Source organism: Aythya fuligula, chromosome 3, assembly GCF_009819795.1.
Source record: "Aythya fuligula isolate bAytFul2 chromosome 3, bAytFul2.pri, whole genome shotgun sequence".
In the NCBI taxonomy this organism is placed as follows: Eukaryota; Metazoa; Chordata; class Aves; order Anseriformes; family Anatidae; genus Aythya; species Aythya fuligula.
In genome coordinates this window covers 11,841,716-11,865,734 of record NC_045561.1, presented here as the reverse complement: position 1 = coordinate 11,865,734, position 24,019 = coordinate 11,841,716, and the positions used below count along the sequence as shown (strand labels likewise).

Sequence of the window (24,019 nt, the reverse complement as noted above, 5' to 3'; positions counted from 1 at the left end):
ATGGCTGGGCACAAGGCGACTCGCATTAAACCCTGGGGAGATGAGGTGTGGACGTGGGGCAGTGCCCACGCTCAGTCTGAGCTGGTACAATCCATTTTTCTGGGGCTCTGCTGCATCACTCATAAGTTATTACCTTAAGACTGTTCCCAAGGTCCTAACCCCACTACCAGTCAGGGAGAAAACCGCCAGAGAAACCAGGCATGGCAGTACAATGCCCTCAAAAGTGCAGCAGCACTACGAAGGCGATAGCTCTGCAGCCCAAACCCAAGCCTGGGGGTCATTTTGGGTGATCATTCACACCGCAAAAAGCTGGTTCTCTGATCTAGAGAACAAACATCCAGAATGATGTTTATTTGCATCTTACTTTTTCAAATACATCTCATTTTGCTTCTGTGGTCAAACACGAAGCATCGTGCTGAGCGAGTAGTCTCTGGAATTACACAGGGCTCCAGTCACCATCCACATAAGCACAACTGGCCTTGGGCTGGGAGGGAAATGTTTGTACTGGCAGCCCAACCTGCTTGTGGAGGCACCGAACCCAAACAAACCTTTAGGATGCTTCATTCCCTCTCACTTCCTTCTTCTTCTCATTTTCTGAACTTTGAGCATCCCTGCTCAGTAAATCCTTTCTGCATCTTTCTGCACTCAGGGTTCAGACCAGCTGACCCAGCGCAGGGCTCACATGTGGGCAACTCTCAGCCATGGGATGTTCCCAGTGACCAGCCAGAACCCTCCAGAGTGAGGACAGAAGTCCCCGCAAGGACGCACACCCCATAGCAGCCATGGATTCAAACAAACAAGAAGGTAAAGCAACCTCTAATTTCACTTCTTGATAGTATGAAAGAGAAAGTTAGGAAGAAAGCTGCCCTCATACACCATGTTGGCAGCCACCAACCAGCCCCACAAAAACACCTCTTAGCTGTGGCAACCTTGCAAGGGGTTCTTGCTCGTGTCAGTGCCACATCCCAGGCTTCTGAGGAACTCCCAAAGCTAACAAAGAGCAAAGGGAGCAGCCTTCAGGAGTGCCCACGGCTGCCAGCTCAGGAGAGAGAGCCTGGATCATCTCCAGCCCTCTTAAAAGATGCTTGGTGGTGCCAACATTCATTCATGGCATGGGTAATGGAAGAGTTAATTCCTCTATTACTCTTCTTCTAATTGGACTAAATTAGGTCTGTGTACCTAAGCCCCTGCACTGTAGCAAGCTGAAAAGGAAATTAACTCAAGGATTTTTTTCCAATTAATTGGTGTGCCCCCATGGGCTGCAGATGTTCGCTGCAGAAATTGGGAGATAACCACAAAGCCCCCTGCTTCCCAGCTGTGAGGGAGCCACGCTCTGCTCCAGCTCCTGGCAGTGACTTTGCAGAGATGAGCTGGGTAGGGCTGGGTACACGCAGAGAGGGCTTCTGCTCACACACGGTAAAGGTGAGAAGTAAAAGCACAGCAGCAGAGTTCCTCTCCACTCTTCTGGCCTTTCTCAGTTGCACTTTCCTGCTTTGAGTGTGTCTGAGGATGTTACAGACTGATCCATCTCCAAAACCAAATGAAAGATCCCTGCAGACTTCTACAGGGCTGGCTTAAGCCCCCTGCATTATTTATTAGTTTGAAAACCACAAAGAAAATGAGATGAGAGAGAGCCCGTGGCCCTTCCTTGTTACACCTTTGCACCTGACACCTCCAACTCTTCACAAAGCAACCAATATGCCCACCATTTTGCAGAAAGAGCAGCCCCCTGTCCTCCATGCATCTGATTTGTGTTGTGCTATTAATTAAGAAATATGCCCTCGTGCTCTTTTTGGGTCAGTCATTACCACCCCCACAGTAAGACTCCAGCATTAACTTTTACATCAGAACAGACCTGTACCTTGGAGTCTTCTTACAGTAAGTACACTGGCTGCTTTCTCAAGCCCCAACTCCAGGAATCCAAAGAAAGTTTCATCATTCCCTTCAGGCCAAAAGTTGGTTTCCAGGTCATGAGGCTGCCTAAAACAAACAAACAAACAAAAAAAAGATCTGAAAACAGACCCTGAAGGGCCAACCTGTAAAATAAAAACAACTTGTCATTTAAAAGATGAACCTTGGCACTTGGTGAGAGCTGGCTGATCAGGTTTGACCCCAAACAGCCCAACCAACAGGCAATGCTGGTGATGGTTATTCCTCCCAGTCAGCCTGCTGTCCCATTTTCCTCAGGAAGAACCTTGGGGAACACTCCCTGGAGGGTCAGTGCCTGACCCTATAACCAACCCCCATGGCTACAAGACTGACTGGCACAAGGAGCAAATGGCACATGAGCAGAGAGGGGCACACGGCCTCTCCTCCTCTGCCTCTCCCTTCTTCCAGTCACTAGGGAATTTGCTTACATTCCTCTGAATCAGGACAAATTCTAGAGACCAGAATAGGGCCAATGCATAGGTGCCCTTGGCAGTAACCCATATTCCCCCTCAGGGGCAAAGTAATCAGAACGTAGGTGTGCCTTGTAAAGCTCTTGACTTCCAGGCTTCAACTTTCCACTTCATGGACTTACTAACCACTTAAAACCCTCCCTGCACCTATTTCAAGCCTCTGCAGGACCAAATTTCTGTGGTTTTGATGGCCCAGATGGGCAAGGTACTGAGCACTTGCAGCCAGCACGGGAAGAGGGAGCTTGGCTGCCCCCAGAATCAGGCACGGGGTCACCAGCCACACTGGTGTCTGGCAGCAGAGAGGGGTGAAGGAAATTACTGGAGGCAAGAGAAAACTCACCTTGTGAACTGATATTACTGGGGGGAGGCAATGCAGATGAGGAACCAGGTGGCATGGTATTGTCTGGGAGGTGAAGGCCGACAGAGCCTGACACAGGGAATAAAATGGGAACCGATGGTAATCAAATTGCAATCTCCTCAAAGTGCCCGTGCAGCACAGCCAGCAGTAACTTCTGGTGGATAACTGAGGGTTTCTGCATAGAAGAGACAGTGTTAGAAGAGGAAAATAATAAATATATACTTGTTTTCAATCAAAATCCCTGTAATACCTAGAAATAATGTCTCTGCAGTGCCCAAATTGCTTTTGCAAAACAGCAATGCTTTTGCAAAAAAGCTCCTCCATGAATTAAATCTGTTTCAGAAACATTAAACCTAGCCCCATTACACAAGATCAGGTGGGAATCACAATGCCACAAGAAAACAGGAATTTAGAACTAATGAAAATACATTTTCGGATGTTACGAAAGACACCGTTACTGCTTGGAATGCATTGTGACAAAAATATAACTTAGAGCTTAAAATACACAGTCCAGACCAGCCTTTTTAGAAGGATAATAAAAATAAGTCCAAATAGCACGGGATGAAAAGAAAATCTCACAATTGCAGAACTGCAGAAGAGAACTAAAGCTACTTCATGGGAAAACTCTGTTACTGAAGGCTGGTACACAGAACTGAACTTTCCAGGGGGCAATTTAGTTCTGGCAGGGCATAAAGGGGTTTCTCACTCCTTTGCATGATCAGTTCTGGACAGATACAGGGCAGCAAATGAGGTGAATCTAACATCTGATTTAGTTGAGCCGTTCCCGTTTTACAGCTGCAGTTTATTTGACAAACTATATAGTGTCCACACCTCCTAAAGTGAGACGTGAGTCCTTTAAAACTGATTTGTACCCCAACTGGGACTTTCAAACCCTCTGTTCCAGTTATTTATAGCAACCATAATAAGTCATTTTAATTGACTGAAGTTCTTTATTCCCACAGGAGAGACTGAAAGTGTGCCTGTGAGTACCCCCGCAACACAGATTTCCCAGGTAAAGATGAGCAAAATGCCCTAAATAACTCCAAGATTTTAAAGAGTTACTAATAGATAGCCAGTAGTTAAAGCTAAATTAAGTGGAAGGAAAAATGTAGGCACTTACATGGAACAGGGCATCTAAAACGCACACACTGCATGAACAAATGTCACACGTATCACGTCTCAAGCCTCATCTTAAAAGACACTCCAGTAAAATTTCCCTGCTCACAACCACTTGTGTCTAGACAGGTGATTTGTGCGCTCAGCTAATTAACTAGCTGGCATCATTAGCACTGATTAGAGAATGCCGATTTACTGAGCCGGAGGCAGATTTCATGGCTGAGCTCTGATGAGCTTTCTCCAAACCCACTGAACTGTCCCAGGAGCAAAGATGTGTGATTGCCACGGTGTGGTACCAAGTCCCCTGGGGGCTCTGGGTTATCCTGGCAGCCTCACGGCTCCTCGGACCACGGGGTGCTACTGCCCAAAGGCCCAGGGCAGCTCAGCAGGCACTGAGTCTTGCTGCATGCCTCTGCTTGGGTCCTCAGCCCAGAGCTTGGAAACCCTGCGTTTGGTGATCAGGATTTCCAAGGCTCCGTAGCTGCTCTTGGCATTGTTGTTCTGGCTGCAATCAGCCACTGTGGATGCGATGAGGTTGCCTGCATCGTGGCTCAGGGAGCACCCTGCCTGGAGGATGCAGGGTCAGTGTCTCCACAGCGATACTTCCTAAGCATTTCCAGGCTGTAGGAAATGTGGTGGTGTTTTGAGCACTTTAAACCCTGCTCCAGTTCAACCTGGAAGTGTACTCTGATAGAAGAACACGTCTCTGAACTGGAAACCTTGGCTGTTTGAGACCAGCCTCATCACCACTGTGACGCTGCTGCCCCCAGTCGCTCCTAAGTGCACCTTGGCAAGTGGCTGCAGTTCGGGGATGCCCCGCGCTGTAACAGAGAAGCTGCTGCTTGCCATGAATAAGGCACTGCTTCTCCTGCCTTATCCCCTTTCCCCATCCGGATAGCTCCAAGGAGATGTGACTGGGCTGGGCTGCTGCAAAGCCCAGTGCAGTGAGCCCAACGTGCATGGAAAGCTTGCAAGCTGCAGGACAAGCGTGCTGGGAAACCTCTCTCTCTAGTGGATACACTCTTAGGGCCAGGCTGCCTGCAGCCATAAATCTGCTGCCTTCCCACTGTGAGGCGTGGTGAGGCTCCCTAATACTTGGCTGTAGCAGTGCTGCCTGTGACAAACATCACAGGGGGCAGCTGTACTGGATATTTGCTGCTCTCTGGTAAGAGAATACCTCATGCAACTCTGAAACATCAGATGTGGACACATCACTGTGGAAAGTGTTGGACTTTGTGACAGATAAGGCTCAGCCCTCAACAATGGTAACTGCTTCCAATTAACCACATTCAGGTGCTGTGCAAAGTGACGGGCAGTGGGTAAGCTGGGAAGTAACTCAGACAGTACTCCTTTGTTGCCACAGAAGGTTTTGCTCTCTTCTGGGACATATTTCTAACAGTAGACTTAGTCCTGGGCAATACTTCTTTATCATGAAACCATTTTCTACTGGTTTTGACAGTCAGCTCAAGGTCCCTGCGAGCAGGCAGTGTTAGTGTAAGGACCCTAGGCAGCTGCCAAGGGCTGCCTCAAAGACACAGAGCCGAGAACAGCTCTACTAGTGCTGGGGGAGATGTGTGGGCACCACTACTAATGAAAACAAAGGCTTCCTTGCTTCCATGTGGGCACTCCCAGTGGCAGCTAGCACAGTAAGCCCAGCTCACCAAGGCTTTCAGGCTGCTTCCCAACATTTTCCATCTGTTTTCCATCTCAAGCCATGCTACCCATAAGCCATTCTCAGCTCCTAGTCACAACCTTCTTCCCTGGGCTGCCTTTAAGTCTGAACAGAGCTTTATGCAGCAGCAGTAGTCACCATCTTTTTTAAACAGCTCAAATTGCTGGCACCTGCCAAGGGAAGATAGCAAGGCTCTGCAGCTCTGCTGCCTCTGGTCCTGGAAGCAGCATCCATTCCTTCCCCTCTTTGGGGACAGCATGGCAGCTGAGACAGGAGGAGAGGCTCAGCAAAGATCTCACAGGCATTTTTAAGTTCACTCTGCCAAGGTAAAAACCAAGACCATGCTGAGAAATGGTTCTTGTTTGTCCTCTCATCTCACCCTTCTCGTCTCCCCCTAACCACCACCACTTCCTCCACGTGGTTATGGTTTCCCCCTCCATGTGAGAAGTGACTGCTTCCCTTTGGGACTCTACAAAGAGTTCACATTCCCATGGGGTTGGAGATGAAGTTAAAGATCACAAGCGACTGCTGCTCATTGTCCTTTGAGTTATGCAACACCAGGAGGAGATTCCCTCATTTCCTCATGCACAGCTACCTTTCAGAGCACAGCACTTCCAGGGTTTTTCTTCACACAGCTGAGGGAAAGGAAGGCAGGTAAATAGGACTCCCGATATTTTTGTTTGTTTTGTTTTGGGAACAGGCATGTGTCAGTTTTTGGGCAGGTTCTAAGGATGCACTGTGACCTTGCAGATTCATTTATCCTCTAGGGATCAGGTAGTTCAAATTAACCTGCTAAAGTGTGTTCCTCTTCAACTTTATTTATTCCCATGAATAGCTGGAACCAGGTAACATACCACAGTTAAACTCTTGCCACTTTTCCATGCTAGGATGCTTTAGAAAACTGACCTGGCTTGACTTTCCAAGAGTTCACAACAGACCAGTGAACTCTCTCATTCTGCAAGCATAATCATCTGGGCAAGACATCAGCATGAACATCAGCATGAGCCAATGCTGCACAGCTTCCATTTGTTGTAGCAGCCCATGGGATTGAACGAGCTCAACCTAAAATCCAGTGCAGAAGCACTACACTGCAGGAGTTCAAGGGTGTGTTGCTCCTGTATTGCTCCACTCAAGCTTGGATGAAACTTGCATGCAATGCTGCGAGACTGTTTATGCTTCCTAGCTATGCTTCAAGCCGTGAAGGCAGCAGAGAAGGGAATTCTCAGGGTTTCAGGACTTCACGCAAGCTCTGGCAGGTGTGGCTGATTGATATTGCTGCTTTCATCCATCCATGGCAAAGCGAAATGCAAATGTAAGATGCATTTCTGTATCTGAAATAGCTGTTTGCCAGCCGCCTGGGGCCAAGGAAGAATGTCCCTGGCAGGATAGACCCAGAGCAGTGTCCTGCAGGACACAGAAAGGAACCAAGCTAGCAAGGTGACTGGAAAAGCAGAGGTTGGCCAGCAGTGAGCCCCCAAATAAAGTGACCATTTGCTGAAACACAGGGGATATTTTTGTCCAGTCTGTACTCCAAATCTCTTTCGGCTGCCTGAACTCTGGCTTTGCCACACAAGGCCACTGAACTCCCTGCAGTAGTCCTTTTTTTGTTGTTGACTTTGCTGATGCCTAGCAGTTGTTTTATTTTTTACTGACGCCTCTAGATGTACATTGACTATCACCCCGTACGCTTCGGAGAGGATCTGTCTAGATTAGCACCTTTCTTGAAGCATCTGAGGAGGAAACAGCCAGGCTTGCAGGCAGAAGCATTTCATTTTGAGCCTATTCTACCCGAATGTAGATATCTCTAGGGCCAGCTTCCAGACTGCCTCCACTTGGAGGCTGCAAAGTCTCCACCCTGAAGCAGATCTCTAAACCAGACCTGACGAATCACACCTTTTCACTTTGAGGAAAATATATGATGCCTAATCCCAATGCAGGCTAGCAGAGAGACTTTGCCTCGGCAACATAAGCTTGATGTTTAACGGACTGGCATGCACCTGTGAGCAGGGATGGGAATATTAACATTTTGCACAGCTGCAGTAATTTATGCCCCCTCTGCTTCTCCAGGCACATACATTAGGATGTTTGATGATGCCAGGGCCATCTGACTCACCTTGCTAGGCGCTGGTAAACGCACGGATACCAGAAGCAGTGTGGTTTGCCTCCCCTAGCAGCCATGGCTCCACGCAGCTCCTCTAACCCTCCAGGCTACACTCACTGCTCACAGGGTGACAACCACTGTGACATTCCTGCAGCACAGGAAGGCGTTCACTGTGTAGGGGCTGAATCACGGGATCTGGAGCTCCAGCTGGCCTGGGGAGTTAAAGATGACTGCCTGAGGAGGGAAGATGTCCTCTGCCCCCACCTCCAGCCTCTTCTTCTCCCCCCACCCCATCCCAGCTCCTGTCAGTCCCGCTCCTCCTGCCCAGGCAGCTCTGGGAACGTGTAGGGGACTGTGGGGTAGGCACTGGGGTAGGAGTGGGGATGGCAGGCAGACGCCCTCTGTAAAGATGCTGTTGGTGTTGATCAGAGGAGGATGGTGCATGCCATTGCCCCGAGGTATCGGAAGCCATCTCTGCTCCATTTACAGGACTCAAGCGCCTGAGTTCCCCGGGGTGGCTGTCCTCTTACCATCAGTGCTCCAGTTTTGGACTCAGTTTATAACCAGATGTTAGGCCGAATTTCTGTTGTAAAGGTAAAAAAAAAAAAAAAAAAAAAACACACAAAAAAACCACTGGTACCGAAGCACCTTGGGCCGCGACCTCGCCGTGGGCTTTGTGCAGGCAGAACAAGCGCCTTGCTCACAGCAGTGGGGGCAGAGCTCAGGGCTGCTGGCCCAAGGTATCCCTGAAGAGGGTGTCCCCGCTTGGCAAGCTGCCTGTGTCCCCTCACTGCCCACCTCCAAACCTGCCTCGTCTGCTTGCTGTGCCAGCCCGGCTCGCCCCGCTCTGTCTCCTGCTTCGCCCAGCTGTCAACCGGCTGCCTCCAGCTTAGGTTGGGAGCTCTTCCAGCAGCACCAGAGCCTCTAGGGACAGAAAACAGGGAGAGTGGGCACACTGTCCATGCCAGGGGAAACCCCCTCACTCCCTCCCCATCACAAGTTAAGAGCTGTCTCTTTCCCTGTAAAGGGCGCAGTGATAAAGGACAGAGCTGCTCCACAGCCCTCTGAGAGCGAGGAGGTGCTAGACCTATCCGGGGAGAGCACCAGCCCCACAAGTGTATAGGGGAGGAGGTCTTGCTCAAAAACTCTCACATTTTTGACTGCTCAGCTGCTTTTGGCATTGATAATCTGCCTGCTGTTACTGAAAACCCTTCTTGGCGTGTTTCAGGCTGTCTCCTCCTTCTGGAGACTGACAGGCTGCAACCTGCCAGCGGGGGCTGGAAAAACTCTGGGTACAAAAAGGGGCACAAGGATTGCCCAAGTCAAACGCCTCCTGCCACTTACTGCAGCAGGAGCTGAACCTCCCCCCATGTCTCCCAGCCGTAACAGGAGGAGGAGAAAGAGGACAGCAGCTTACAGGAGGGGTTACACCCAGCCTTCATGCCACTCTGAGCCACGGGTGACCCTTGGGGACACAGCCACCTGTGTCTGGGAGGAGGGACTGAGCCCACCGTGTTTGTGGTTCCTCTAGTTGCAGGCATTAGCCTCTGAGTTGAAGGCGGGTTTCACAGAAGCAATGCAGGAGCTGTCGCGAATCCAGCATGGCGAGTACGCCCTGGAGGAGAAGGTCAAGAGCTGCCGCTGTGCCATGGAAGAGAAAGTGGCTGAGATGAAGAACTCCCTCAACACCTTCAAGGTAGGAGCACAGCTGGCAGGGGGCTGCACACCTGCCACATCAGCTCGGGTGGCGTGGAGCTTTCCTCTGCCTCCATCAACCCTTCCTGCTCTCAAAGAAAACGAATGGGCAGTTGTTTCAGATGTATCTGCTGCAGTTCCTCTGGCTTTGCATCTTCCCTCCAGAACCCTAACCCAAGTGTAAAATGTGCCCCGGTGTGTTTAGCCTTCGTGAGGGGCCACTACACAAGTGCTGCCTGCTGCTTTGGGAACGAGAGACCCCTGCTCCGGGCTGCACACACAGCAGGCACACAGCATGTTCACAGGCAGTCGCTGTGCCATACCTCTCCCCAGGTCAGGTCTCCTGCATTTCCTGCAGGAATCAAAGCTGCTGGGGAGCAGGGAATTAATACAAAACCCTAAAGCTTTTGAAGTTGAGTTCCCACACGGCTGGGAGGAAGCGCAGCCTGGTTTGATCTGGCCCAAGGGGATAAAGACAAAGGACTGGGGAGAGAGCCTAGCAAGGGGGCCTGATGTGCACTTTAAACCAGTCAGCATCTCCACGCAGAAACTGGATGGCTGCCTGTGAGGAGGCAGGCAGAGGAACCGTTTTATTGTTTTTATGGTAAGTTTTCCCCATGGGGTTTTGCTGAGTCAATAACACCTTGTGAAGTTAAAGCGGGCTGCTTACCAGGAAAACCCGTTGCTGTCCCTGGGATGGGGAGAGGTGGATGGTGCTGAGCAGGAGGAGCCCCGTGGGCCCAGCTGAGCAAGGCAGACAGCAGGAAACGTAAGGGCACATGGCAGAGGTCTCAAAGCAGCCAGAGGCAGGGTTATCTAGGGCATGGATATGGGGGGAAGAAGGGTTTTAAAACCAAGACACAAGCAACAGGAGTGGCAAAAGCTGATCTCCTTCTGCCTCATGTCTATACTGTCTAAACAAACTCCTGGTGAAGCCACCTCCTCGCTCAGGTAAAGTCCCTCTCCTCTGGTTTACAGGGACTTCATGCATCAGAGAGCTATGTACACACAAGGCTTGGTTGAAACTGCCTGAGGGATGCCAATGGGGAGGATATGCTGTCAGTGAGCCACACACACAGCAAGGTTACAGCAGGCATCGTTTCTTTAGAAAATCAGGCTAAAAAGGCAGCTTCCAGGCCCTAATTTAACTGTTAGCAGATGAAGCCCTACATCTCCATTTCCTAGCAGTGCCTTAACCACAGGATCTCATGTTCCTGTGATCAAATCAAGCATTGCCACACTATGCATGGCACGTATTACACACATTAGACTTGAAACAAAAGACATGAGACAAAAATTCACAGGGACACTTTCCTGCAGCACCCCAAAGCACCTCCAGTCCACACCAGCCACGTGCTCTATAAGGCTGACAGGCACAGTGGGAATGCTTGTGCTTTTGCTTGTTCCTCAGGAGGAGCTCAGCGATGCAAAGTCAATGATTGAAGAAATCAGTGCCAAGCAGGAGGAAATGCAACAGAAAATTGAGCAGCTTCAGCAGGAGAAGAGGCGGGAATCACGGAAAGTGAAAGCTAAGTAAGGGCCTGAACTCCAGGGCTCCAGAAGTGCTAATTAGCAGCGGTGTCCGTTCTGCTCATTTCCTTACAACTTCATCTCAGTCTTTTCCTAGCTGGACATGTACATAAATCCTGATTGTTACTGGAAGCTCCAGCCTTTAATTTCCCCCTGGCTTTTAGACACATACCCCATAGAGCACGTACAGCAGATAAACACCAACACCTCGGTGGGATTCCAGCAGCAACAGCCCCAGCAGCCTGCAGGGAAAGCAGGTCCTGGTGAAACAAACAGACCTGCTAGGGAAGAAATACAATTGTAAGTCAGGAGCCCTCACCATTAAAAGCTATCCCAAAGCCAACCCCATCCAGACAACAGTGTTGCAGCTTCCCCTCCCTTCTCCCTCTGCCGAGCGTGCAGGACTCAGCAGGCTCCTGAGCGTGCAGCCACGATCTGTTTTCCTGTCACCAGCTTTTTCTGCTCTGAGCAGGCACACACTGGAGCACATTTGCACACTGCTGGGCCGCACTGTTGCTTGTGAGGAGGCAGACTGCTCGTCCACCTTGGCCCTGATTAGCCTCCCTCTTGATGATAGATGTACAGCTGACTTGGTGCAAGCACTTGGCTAGCCAAATCTAGGCTAGGCCCTGAGCTAATTAAGCCCTTTAATTGGATAAAATATGCTCTGCAAAAGAGCAGATCTGAAATAACCTTCTCCTATAAGCACTGAAGTTACCTTTATAACATTGCTCATGAACTTCATGCATCAAACTCCTTTCCTAGTATCTGCTGGAATTGTCCTACTTCTGACTCTGTGCTTGTACTGGTGTCTGCCACAAGTGCAGTAGAGGATTCCTGTTTTCCAGCTGTCCCATTCTTTGTGTTTGTACAGAAGAGCACAAAAGGATGACCACAGCTCACAGACAGTGCCTACACCTCTCCAGGGCAGCCCATTTCGATCCATTAACCTCCCAGAACCTGTGATGATCAACGAAGATTTTACAAGCCTTTTGCACAACGTGACTTATGAAAAAGGTAGGAAAGACAGTAGGCAAGTACAGTGCCTTCCTCAGGAAAAAGAGTCCAGAAAAGGTCACTGGTTTAAGAGGACACCATGTTTTACTAAGGTGTCATCAGCAGGAAGAGAATGGGAGTGCAGCACAGCTCCTGGGTCTGTGCATGTACCTCAGTGTTGTGTCTCAGTAACTCATGGCCTCAGCGCTGGCCTGGATTCAGGAGATACTGCCCTGTGAAAACTGTTCCAAAAGTCATTTCTTGCCTCCTCCAAGGAAAGGGAAGTAGGCTGGAGCTTCTTCCCTGAAATGCTAGTGGCACAAACACCCAATCAAGTAGAAGCCCCTGACAGAAACGCTACAACCTGTGGAGATGTTTTCTTGTAAGGGAGCAGAGCACAGAAGGGAGGATCACAGGGACTGGGCTGACAGAACATCTGGTGTCATTAAGGGGACACACCAGTGGCTCATTTGACAAGGGGACATGGGAGCTGGTACATCAGCACACCAGGCTGGTGCTATCACTGCCAGCAAGGACAAGCCAGGACTGCTCAGGCTCCAAGGTCACACAACACTGAGCATAACAGGGACCCCACATTAGCCTGCCTGCAAGTATTACTGAAACAAAGACTGCAGGAAAAGCCACAACAGTAAGGAGTAGCTTCTTCTTCCATGGAGGATTTAACAGGGTGTTCACATACCAAAACCATGAAAGAGTAGAAGATATAACCTTACAGACCAGGTTGGGCAGGAAGAAACCTGCTTTACAGCCATCTTCCCTCGTAACATTTCCCTTTGCTCTTCAACAGTGTCTGACACCAGGATCATGCCAATAGGAGACGGAAGTGTTAAAGTCGTAGCAGGTCCAGGTAGGAAAATCTTGAATTGCTAAAAAACAAACAAAATACAGTAGGACTGAGTGATTTAGAGCACTTAATTTACTGCATTAAGTAATGCTTTCAGAGCATGCATTTCATAAGCACGGCTTTCACTTTGCCATGGACCCCCATTACATCTCAGCTGCAAGTATGATAAAGATAAATCCAGAAGCCTGAAGTGCCAAATAACTGATGGACAATGCAACACACTGATATTCAGCAGGCAAAAACTTTCTCTGCTGCTTCTGCAGGTTCTAAGTGCCCTTGCAGAAAGGAAAAGTCAAAGCTCACTGATAGGACAAAAAATAATTGAAAGCCATCCTGCCACTTGGGAAAAGATGGTCTTTGCAGTTGCTACACACCAGTAGAGCTGGTGAGCTGATTATTCACCCACCAGCTTCCAGATTCCTCATAGACATGCCTGAATAGTAGCAAAGGAGTTTCTCTGGAAAAAAAAAAAAAAAAAAAAAAAAAAAGGTTAAGAACTTAGTGAAGGCCCTAGTAAAGGAACGCTAAGGATCCTGGCCAGCAATAGGACACATGAGAACAACTGTCAGATGTTTGCACTGTTCACTTGAAGCACTCACTGTTCTGGACAGCTCTTTGGCTAGAATCCACTTATAAAAAAAGAACAAAGCTATAGAAGATGGTTCATTGCAACCCAAATTCAAACTTTGCATTAAATTGCACTTAAATTGCATTAAAGCAATTCCAGACCAGTGGCACCACTTCACCCTCTCCTACATTCTCTGTGATGTAATAGCCTCAGTCCATCAGTCCTGCTGCTGCTTATATAATCGCTGCTGAAAGCTTTAAGAGCAATGGCAGTTTACATCTATTAAGAGTGGCATTTAAATCTTACTTATATTTTGTATTCCAAAATACCTGTCAATAAGCTTGTAATATTAACAAGTCCTTAAGCATCCCAAAACCCTGAAGTGCAACCATACTTGGAATGTATCTTTTTTCTTTTCTAACTTGTACCTGATTTTGGACCTTGTTTGGTCTGAAAATAAGTGATGGAGGAGTGCAAGCCTGGTTCTGCAGAAGTGCTCGCCAACTGCACTTCCATTTATAGCTGTAGATTAACTCTACAAAGCTATAGCACCTGCAAAGCAGGGAGAATGCTTCAAGCTCCCCATCCAGCACATTAGATAACCAGGTCATCTACCAGCTGTAGTATAATCTATCAACTAAGATGTCATGACCCATGCAGCTCTTTCCCATTGCAGGACCAACCCTGGAGACAGACGACAGCCTCAAGCCTCCCTTGACAACAGATGGCCAGTCAAAGGTGCACCTGCCATCAACGGTATGGAAGCAGCCCAAGGACACCAAGGACTGGGGAGACGAGTACATCTCCAAAGAGCAACCAGAAAGAGGGAAAGACATGGGCCAAAGCAGATACAGCTCAGCTGACAACATTATATGTGAACCCTCTTTGGCTGGTAAGGGCAGAGGGGAAAAAATGAGGCCAGAGAGGCTCGAAGCTGCACTCACACCTGGTGTGAGCTGGTGATTGCTTTTTACAGATGGAGACATACAAGCCAATCTTCCCTGCTGGGAGGGAATGCCTCAGAGTCTCCAAGAGTTCCCCTTTCCAAGACCAGACAGGTTCAGGGTATTAGTGGGGTTGCGGACACTGTAGCTAGTTACACAGGTGAAAAATACAACTTCTGTGGGAAACTGGATGTGAATCCCTGGTGTGGGTTGTTTTGCCTTTGATAGCTTTAATTTTTTCCTAAGATATAGGAGAAGAAAGTGTAATTCACGGGGCGGAACACATTTGCTTTGGAGCTTTCTCAGCAAGCAATGCAACTTCAGTCATATCTGTTGCACACTGTAGCATGAGGCTAGAATCCTGTATTTGGGGTAAAACTGACATGGAGACAAGACATTGATCTAATTTTCAGCAGTTTCTGCTTTCATGACTTAATGTCAGTTCACCAGGGAAAACGTACTCTAACATGAGGCTGTCCTTGAGGCCAGCATTTCCCCATTTTTCAAACTTAACCATTATCTTCTGGAAGCCAAAAGGCAGAACATCGCTTTGGAGCTGCTGGAGTCAGAAAGGAAATATGTCATCAACCTTTCCCTGATCCTGAAGATCAAGGCCACATTGCAAGGGCCAGATGTGAAGAGGAGCACCAAAGAGAGAAGGTACTTTGTTTCATGTGCTCTCTCTTCTGGGGAATGTTCTTCGGTCTATTCTGCTTCACCCTCTCTACCACTTCTCTTTCATCCACACAGACCTTTAAACACGCAAAGCTTTTTTCTAGTTGAACATCAGAGGCAGTGGGAGGTTTTTGCAGTGATTAAAGACTCTAAGTAATAAGCCCCTGGCCAGTAGCTACAATCAGGTATCAATATATACAGACATACGGATGTATTTACATGCTGATAAAGACCTGTGGGACTGACCCAGCTTAGCAGTTTTAAACAGCTCCAGTCAACTACACACCAAACTGGAGAGTCAGCCTAAGAAACCTTCAAAACACTGAACAATACTCAATTGGGAGAGGGTACCTGCATGCACACGGCAGCCAAAACAGCCTCCTGGTGCAATCAGGACTCCAACAAAAAAAAAGTTAATAGTACCTGTGTGTAAAGCAAGCCCATGCTGACCATCTGAATGCCAACTTCAGCAGTACAGGCTTTAAGGCTGAGCTTCTGCTCCCTGTAACTGGTCTGATATTGTCTCCCTCCAGTTTCTTCCCCAACTCCCTGCGGTACCTGGTCCAGCAGCACGTCGATTTACTTCATGCTCTCCAGGAGCGAGTCCTGAGCTGGCCACGCCAAGGGATCCTAGGAGACATCTTCCTGAAGTTAACAAACGATGAGGTACGTTACAAACCTTTCTAGACTCTTCTGCTACTAATATATGATGTTTTAGCAGAATGATGGCCCATGGGCAAGCCAGGATACATTTCAGTAGAAGGGCTGGACTGTGGAGCTGTGGCTAGGGTAACGCCCTTCCAGCCTGTCCAACCCACAGTGGGACCTTTCCTAGAAGGATGTGTAGAATCCTGATCTTACGCTTTATGAGTTTTAAGACTCATATATAAGAGAAAAATTTCTACCTCTTCAGACTCCCTACCCCTCCCACCTGCTACAAAGTTTAATACACTATACTCAACAGCTGAGCCATTCTCTTACTTGTGAGTTAAAAAAAAGTCCTGAGCCCTGAAAGCTTTATACAGTTAGCAGTTCTTCTGCACTGATGAGCTCCCAGGAGTGATCAGAGGGGTATCAACAGTTTTTCATTCTAGCTGGCTTTATGACCAAATATTTCTCTTAAGTTCGTTTGTTCTCTCTCCCCCCTCTGCTCTTTCCTCATTTATAAGAACAATTTTCTGGACTACTATGTTGCTTACCTGAGGGACCTGCCAGAATGCATCTCCCTGATCCACGTGGTGATCCTGAAGGAGGTAAATAAACTCCCTTCCCGCTTCACCGACACGTAATGGCACCACTCATGCCTGGCTTTCTTCCTGTTAGGCCTTCCCATGACCAGACTTTTCTGCCCATCTGGTTGTTCTGTTACTGAATACCAGTTTCCTGAATGTTGCCATGGCTGACAGGCATTTGCACCTACAAAAAGTAACTTTAACATGTTCACCACTGTGTGTAACCAAAACTGCATTTCTGCTGTGCCATGAAATGGTATTTCAGATAAAAACCTCCTAGAAAGCCCAGCTACACACATGCTACCCAGACCTGTCCTGGCCAAATACAAAGACTCCAGAAAAACAGAGGACCTGTCCAAACAGGGACACCAGATCTGAGGCTGTAGGTGCTAAAGTGCTTCTTTAGAAGAGAAGACAGTCAGTACTTTAGAAAACAGTCTGTACTGTTCAGCTTTAGGTATCTGGTCTCATCCTTGATTCTTGTTTTAAACTAAAAACACCTGAAGAAGTCAATCTCAGTTCAGTTCCATTTGGGACTCCATTCTGAACAACACTGTCTAGTTGGGGTTTCAATGAAACCTGACTAGCACACTTCAAACACACACCCCTGCTTTATCAGGCTGAGTGCCCCCCATAGATAGCCCCCTGCTAATGCTGGTAGAAGGATGAAGACCACTCTTGCACACACAGCTGGTGTACTTCTGTGAACTGTTATGACTGCTCATGGTAAAGCACTCGTTAGAGACCAGAATTATTTGGAAGCAGACATGTTTTATCGGTGGGAGAGACTCTCAAAGTTGCTTTCTCTATTTCAGGTAGAAGAAGAAATCAAATCTGATCTCTACATTCTGTTCTTCCATATAGTCCAGCGAATCCCTGAATACCTCATTCACCTACAGGTAGGGCCCCAGGATGGAAACTGTCTTGTTGAATCCTTATGACAAGGCATGACTTAACTCAGAGCCCGTACACAGGCATGTACGGCTCCAGGGCTTCTGGCTAGCTCAGAGGAAAAGCAAGTTGAGAACGACTTCATTTTCACTTTTTTTTTTTTTTTTTTTTTTTTTTTTTTACCTAAGTTTGCATCTGTTTGCCAGTTCACCGCCTTGCCCTCACAGAACCAACCTCTCCCCCTAGGAAACCAAGAGCTCTGTAACTCCTGTATCAGAGCTGGCCTCTTTGCTGAGTGATCCACTTGCCTTTTAGCTTAAAGACTGAGAGGACTAGAGGCTGCTAGGGGTAAACAACTATTCCCATGTAAAGACTGCTTAAAAACAGTACACAGGAAGGCAATCTGAATTGTACTAAAATATTTAAGACAAGGCAAAGAAAAATAATTATTTATCCAATGCTAAACTCAACCAGTTAGTCACCCACACCTCCCACGATTACATTTATGGTAGTTACTCATGCATTTGCACTGGAATAGTAGGTTGCAGGCCCTGTCCAAGTCCTTCAGAAACTGGTGCTGCCTAGAAAAGCTCCCATAATGCACAGGGCAGCGCCATGTACACTCCAGAGTGCTAAACTATGGTTCCAAATAGCACGTTCTCCCCAGAAAGGGTTAGGGCACCCTCCAAATTATCTGCTCTCCTCTGTGCCCCAGAACGTCCTGAAGTTCACGGAGCAAGAGCATCCTGATTATTACCTGCTGCTGGTGTGTGTGCAGCGCCTCCGGGTTTTCATCTCACACTACAGCCTCCTCTTCCAATGCAACGAAGACCTGCTGATACAGAAGAGGAAAAAGCTGAAGAAGTAAGCACAACATCAGCTCCTTTTCTCAATCACCAGGGAAAGGGAGGTGTGGGGCCAGCCCGCTAACATGGGGTTTAGGTCCCAGGCAACAGCAACGGGCACCTTGCTCTACTGAAATAAAACAAAGCCCTGTTCATATGAATGTTTAATAAAGCCCACTACTGGCGTTTGTTCTTCAAACTGAGGTTAGATTTGGGCTGGATCCTTCCACCTAACTCTAAGAGCGAAAGGGAATTCAGTTTAATCCTTCTAAACATGGCAGCCACATGTTTCTTCACCGCATTTGATTCCTTAAACTGATGGAAAAGTCATTCCCCAGTGGGAGAATATATTTGGACATAGCTGCTTCAGCAGCTTGGGGCCCTGCTGAACACCATGCGTGTGGCCTGAAACCCTGCACAGGCTAACCAAGAGACTGGGAGAGAACAGCACTACCTTATTTTACTGAGGGATGGGGGTGGGGGAAACAAATGCCTCCCATAACCATTGAGGTGAAATGTGGCAGTACAACCCTTGAATGTAGATTCTTCAGTTGTGATTCCAGTTGTGGTTCAGGAGTCTTTGCTGAAACCAGGAGACTTTACTAAAATCGAAGTCATTGAGGGCATAGCACAGGATCAGGCTTCAAGGGAAGCTTCTCAGCGCGGAGGGTGGTAAAGGGCTGGAGCAGATTGCTGGGGAGGGACTGCTATCAAGAGAGGCATTGAGAATAGGATAGAAAGCAGGATTCCTTGCTGACTGGGACAGATTAGGTAGAATAGGTCTTTCCTTGGGGTGGGAAGAGGAACACGGGAGTATTAAGGACTCTCCCAGCCCTGTTTTCTGTGATTCTACACGTTCGTGCTCATTCCCTGCCTTATTTCTTAGCACGACGATGGATTTCTCCTCCCTCAGGTCGTCCCTGGTGAAGCTGTACAAAGGACTCACCTCCCAGTGCACAAGCCAAGAGGTTTCTCCAACACCCAGCGCGGCCTCCATCCGGGACAGCGGGATCCACTCGGAAGAGGCAATCCAGTCATTCCCACCAGCACCTTCCTCTGGCACGCCAACCCCGTAAGCCTATTATCCTAGCAGAAGGCTTTTAAAGTAGCCTTTTAACAGCATTTTGGGGCCTTTCTGCTTTCTTATATTATTTGACACTGACAAGAAGAGTTTGGCTCCATCTTGGAGCATCCCTCAAGTGGTAGCGTTATTAGATCAAACCTTAGCTTCCTTTTCATCAGACTGCCCAAACCAACCTTCCTCCCCTCTCAATCACTCCAGGCTGCTGCCTTGGGAGCCTCAGCTGGCTCCTCCCCAGATTCCCCACATTCATCTCAAACTGGGGACCCAATACAGCTCTGGGTGGGACCTCATCAGCAGAGGTGGGGAAAAAACAGCTCCCCTGACTCTGCTGGCTTACCTGAACACTTGGAGGGCAGGAACTCTCCAAGTAGTCCTGAAACACCCCTGGGGACAGGGTCACCCACCCCAAGAGAGGGATCTCAACCACTTGAAATGAAAATCAGACCACAGAAAAATAAGACATGGTCCCTACATTACAGAAAAAAAGGGGAAGGAAAGTAAAAATCCAGAATGGAGTTGAACAGGAGAGACAAGCAGCAGTTGGCTTCTCCTCTCTGTTTCTGTCCATGTTGTGGTGTAGAGTACAAGAGTCAGCCAAAACTACAGGATAAGCAGTCCTGCCTCTGCAAATTTGATCCTGCCTACCCAGCCAAGCATTTTATTATTTATTTATTTTTTAAATCAGTGGGAACTCTGTTATACTCTCCTCCAAGATATGAGAACACTTTGGGGTTATAAAACCAAGAAAATGGGGTGGGGCAGAAGGGGGATGTCTCTGTCATCCTTCAGTATTCCACTTCCTTTTGTTTTGTGTGTGTGTGTGTGTATGTGTGTTTGTTTCTTATTTTTAAGGCATTTGATGCCCCAGATGAAGAAACCCCAGCCAACTGTCATGGAGAACATCCAGGCTGTGAAGCCCCCTGACTGGGAAATGGAGAGCAGAAAACATGAGAGGCCAGAGAATATCCTTGCATCCTCTCAGCTCACGGAGCAAGAACTCAAGGCTCTGACAGCTCCCTTACAATCCATCCCCGAAATGGAGTACGAAGCACCACCTGCCGACGCTGTGGGAAACACGGAGAGAGCCATCAGGACCTCTGTGGAGCTGCTGCAGGATGCAAGGAACTTTGCACCAAGCTACGAAGAGTTCGACTACCCTGGAGAGGTGTTCACCCTGCCAGGCCCCTACGAAGACGATGCCTTCCAAAACCTCGCTCTCTTTGAGAATTGCTCCCCAGCCTCCTCCGAGTCCAGCTTAGACATTTGTTTCCTCAGGCCTGTTAACTTCACGTCAGAACCAGAGAGGACAGATCATGCCTTACAGCCGCTGCCTAAGAGCTGTACCCCCGTCAGCAGCAGTACTTACAAGCGCGAGATGTTCCACAGCAAAGGCAAGCAGCTGAGCAGGTCTCTGAAGGAGCTGCCGAGGAGCGCCGAGGGTGTGAGCTCCAGACTCTACAGCACACGGAGCAGCAGTGGGAGCCGGCTACAGCAGAAGCAGGAGAGGAATGTCCAGCCTCACATGATCTCAGCCTCATCCCGAAGCTCCCAAAGGAGCTACTTCCCCCCACAGAGAGGAGCGGGTGAAAAACAGAGCTTTTTGGAAGTAAGGAGGCTTAAATAGGAGGAGAAAAAAAAAAAAAAAAAAGGCACGTGGTGGTGCAGAAGCAGCAACAGCAGCAGGAGAAAGATCTGAGATACAGTTAGGGCAGATCTTGCCAAGCTAGCTTCCAAATCCACACATTCAAAGCCCTCATCTGCATGTACGTGCCCAAGGGAGGGAACAAGACACAGGACAGCTCCTTTTCACACACAACTACCCCGGGGCCAAACACGGGCATGAGGCACACAGCTGGCTGAGTGACAGACAGAGAACCCCTGAGATGAGCTAGCCTCTCATGTACCTCTAGCTGTCACTGAGCTTCCCCCATGAGCAAACGTTCTACCTGATTAGGGTCATTAAGTGTGAGCAAACCCATTCGAAATGAGCGCTACAGGGTGGCACCCAGTTAAAAAGGTGCCTTTTTACCTGCTATGAGGAGGTGCTGGGTTAAGAGATCCAAGGGATTTAGCATCAGGTTCTCAGCTGGCTCTGCTGAACTCAGCCCATTGCCACTAACAAGCATCTGGTCCATGGTTTTGTTTTGCCTGTGTTTGTCGCGTGGATCATGGAGCCATGCTAAAGTCTGTGGAAAAAATGATAGAGCCCAGTAATGGTGTCCCTCTCCCTCAGACAACCACTGGCATGGCAGGCAGCATTCTGGTCTTTCAGGGACTAGATCTTGCTGTGACAGTGTCTCTGTAGTTTGTAGTGCCTGCTCAGTCAGTTTTGGGCTGCCACAGACAGGGGAGAAAGCCCTTAATGAATATCCAGGCCCCACACCCTCCACAGTTCCCTGGGAAGAGGCCAAGGGTGCTGTGAAGTGCTTAGCTAGCTTCTTCAGTGCCGCCTGGAGAAACACCCTCCTGGTGAAAGGAGGCAAGCTGCAGGGGAGGCTGTAAATGCAGATGAGGATGGGAGGAAAGCTCCAATGGCCTGACTGAAAATGCAGCAGGGAAACCTCAAAAGAGAAGAAAAAACCCAAGTGAGTGAAGAAGGTGGTAGAACAAGGGTGATGAGGCAGAGAGAGAAGAGGTGTAGGGACAGAGCCCATCCAGAAACAAGAGCCTGTGAGCTGTCTGCACTCACCTGCACAGAGCTATGGCCCCCAGCAGGGCGTAGATGGTACCTGATGGTACATAGGGTGTAGGATGTAGCTAGTCCAAAACTGCAGGACATGCTCTCCCCCACAGAGCAATAGAGACCGCTGTGGCAACTGTGGGCAGAACTGGAGAAAAGGGGCTTGTGCCCAGCGCCATTCTGAGGGGAACTCAGCACTCTCCTGCAAGTGGAAGAGGTCTTTTAGTGGCACATTTACCACAAAATATACGTGCTACCAAAGCTCCCTGCCCCACCAATATAAAATCAGGGAGCAACAGAGCCAACAGAAGCATCTCTCACACCATAGCAGCTCAGGAAGCCTCCCTCTCCTAGGGTAAAGAGAGCTCACAAGCAAGGAGGGGGTGGGAAGGAGCTGCTCCTTCAACTCTCCATGCTGGCTCACTCCCTTGTTGGTAGTAAAAAGGGGCTAGTAAGACCCCCTAACTGAAAATCTTAACAAAGAAGGCTCCAGTTCCTTTTAACAGTGCTTCTTTTTCCACAACTCTGCCAACGCCTCAGCTTCACAGAGCCAGCAACAAGCTCTCTGCAGAGGCCTGAGCGGTGTTGTCTCCCAGCCCTGCCAGCACCTCCTCACCCACCAGGCCCCTCCTAGCACAGAGAGAAAGAGAAGGAAAAGGGGACAAGGATGTGAGGTTGCAAACACTGGTTAAATTGTCTTTTCCCTTTTAGGAGCTCCATGCAGAAGACAACACCAGGTTCTGCCAGAAGGATGACAATGAGCAAACATCCTTCAGCGACCACAACCCGCGGCACGAGCCCAAGGGGGGTTTCCGGAGCTCCTTCCGCAAGCTCTTCAAAAAGAAATAAGCAGCCCCCCAAAAAAATAAAAGGCAGGCCACAGCCTAAGCGCGGCAGTGCTTCCCCAGGTCCCTGAGGGTGGAGACAGACAGCGAGGCCCCGAGATGTCCCCCGACTAACACAGTAGGCGGAGGGGTGGGGGAGAGGAGACTGTCACGACTGCCTCACAAACGCGTCCTGCTCTTCCTAGCACAGGGGAGGGCCAGGCTATGGGTTGGAGCAGAGCTCAGGCAGCAGGTCCAGAAAGCACAGGAACTTGCTAGCTTTTACCCCTGCCTGACTTAACTTTCCTCAGAGTTTTGGAAAGCTTGAGCCAAACCCCGTTATCTTCTTCTCCTCCCCCTCATCCCTCAACACTGCTTGATTTGCCACACATCTTCGCTCTTCCAAATACAAGCCTGGCCTAATTTGGGCTCACCCACAACAAAGGGGTTGCATTTGCAGCCTTGGCATCCTGGCCAGAAGTCTGAAATTACCCTCTTTCCAAAGAAAAACCACCATCAAAGATGTCTTCCAGGAGGCCGGCTCACACTTGGTTTTGAGAAAGACTAACAAGCATCAGCTGAAGCACCTGGGCTTTGTACTGCTTCATCAGCATCACCCCTTTTTTTTGGACTTGCATCACTCCCTGAAATCCTCCTCCATCTTTTAGTCGATGCACTGTTGTTTCTTGACTTGCCTCTTCCTGTACGGATCTCCGCTCTTGCTGGAGACAGATGACCAGGGCCTGCCACAAGAGACAAAGACTCTCCTCCATTCTACACCCACGGTGGATCGATACAGACACTGCAGCAGCCAACCAGCTCCCCGTACGCAATACATCTTAAATACTCTCTGCTAACTCTCTTTTGACCTGGCACCACCTTACGAGCCCGAGCACACGAAGCACCCTGCTGTGGAGTAGTTCTTCTATAAATAATTGAGGCACCAGGGCAGTAAAGCCAATGGAGCCCCATGTTCAGAGTTAGAGCATTCCTTCACGCACAAGGACACGCTTCTCCCCACAAAGCCATACTTGTGCCCTCACCACACCTCGACACGACAAACCCTTGGCAGCACCATTCTTCGTAGAAAACTACAGATTTTGTCTTTTTAGACGATATGGAGAGAAACAAAGCCCTCTGGTGCATTACCCATGCCACACCCCAGCAGCCTGTTGGTACAGGGCTGTGACATAAACTGAATTTGGGACATGAGGAGGGCAGTTTGAAGACTAAACATGGTTTTACCTGCTCTTTCAGCAGGGTTGTGACACTGGTCTATCATGAAGGACAGTTTCACCTGAAAAGATTGTGAACTGTCTGCATGGGGCCAACAGCAGCCACTGGGGAGAAGGGGTGAAAGGCTGTGGGATTAGAGGCTTGGGACTAACACTACTGCAGGGTGACTGAATCTGGTACTGAGAAAAGCACCCACCACGCTGTATGGCTCTCCAGGCAGTGGCAATGTTACAGGGAGGGTAGAGAAAAGGTGTCCTTGCCACAGTGGCTCACCCCAAGGCAGACTCAGGGCCTACAGCTCTCCCATA

General features: G+C 48.9%; 1 protein-coding gene across 1 annotated transcript; it reads left to right on the top strand.

The window, feature by feature from the left end:
• The first annotated feature begins 782 nt into the window (after nt 1–782).
• ARHGEF33 (Rho guanine nucleotide exchange factor 33) lies at nt 783–22,500 on the top strand. Its single transcript, XM_032185578.1, has 15 exons — nt 783–804; nt 3,720–3,769; nt 9,178–9,342; nt 10,753–10,874; nt 11,746–11,888; nt 12,676–12,735; nt 13,977–14,192; nt 14,775–14,904; nt 15,453–15,585; nt 16,089–16,172; nt 16,967–17,050; nt 17,758–17,906; nt 18,774–18,959; nt 19,824–20,577; nt 22,363–22,500. Exons 1-15 carry the CDS (start codon nt 783–785, stop codon nt 22,498–22,500), a joined length of 2,436 nt encoding a protein of 811 aa, XP_032041469.1.
• Nucleotides 22,501–24,019: the final 1,519 nt, after the last annotated feature.

Bases quoted from the DNA above. Each gene is read 5' to 3' on its own strand.
- ARHGEF33 (XM_032185578.1), top strand. From the start codon at position 783: ATGGATTCAAACAAACAAGAAG. The intron at 16,173-16,966 runs GTAAATAAACTC...TCTCTATTTCAG, and splicing joins ACGTGGTGATCCTGAAGGAG to GTAGAAGAAGAAATCAAATC. The intron at 20,578-22,362 runs GTAAGGAGGCTT...TTTCCCTTTTAG, and splicing joins AAAAACAGAGCTTTTTGGAA to GAGCTCCATGCAGAAGACAA.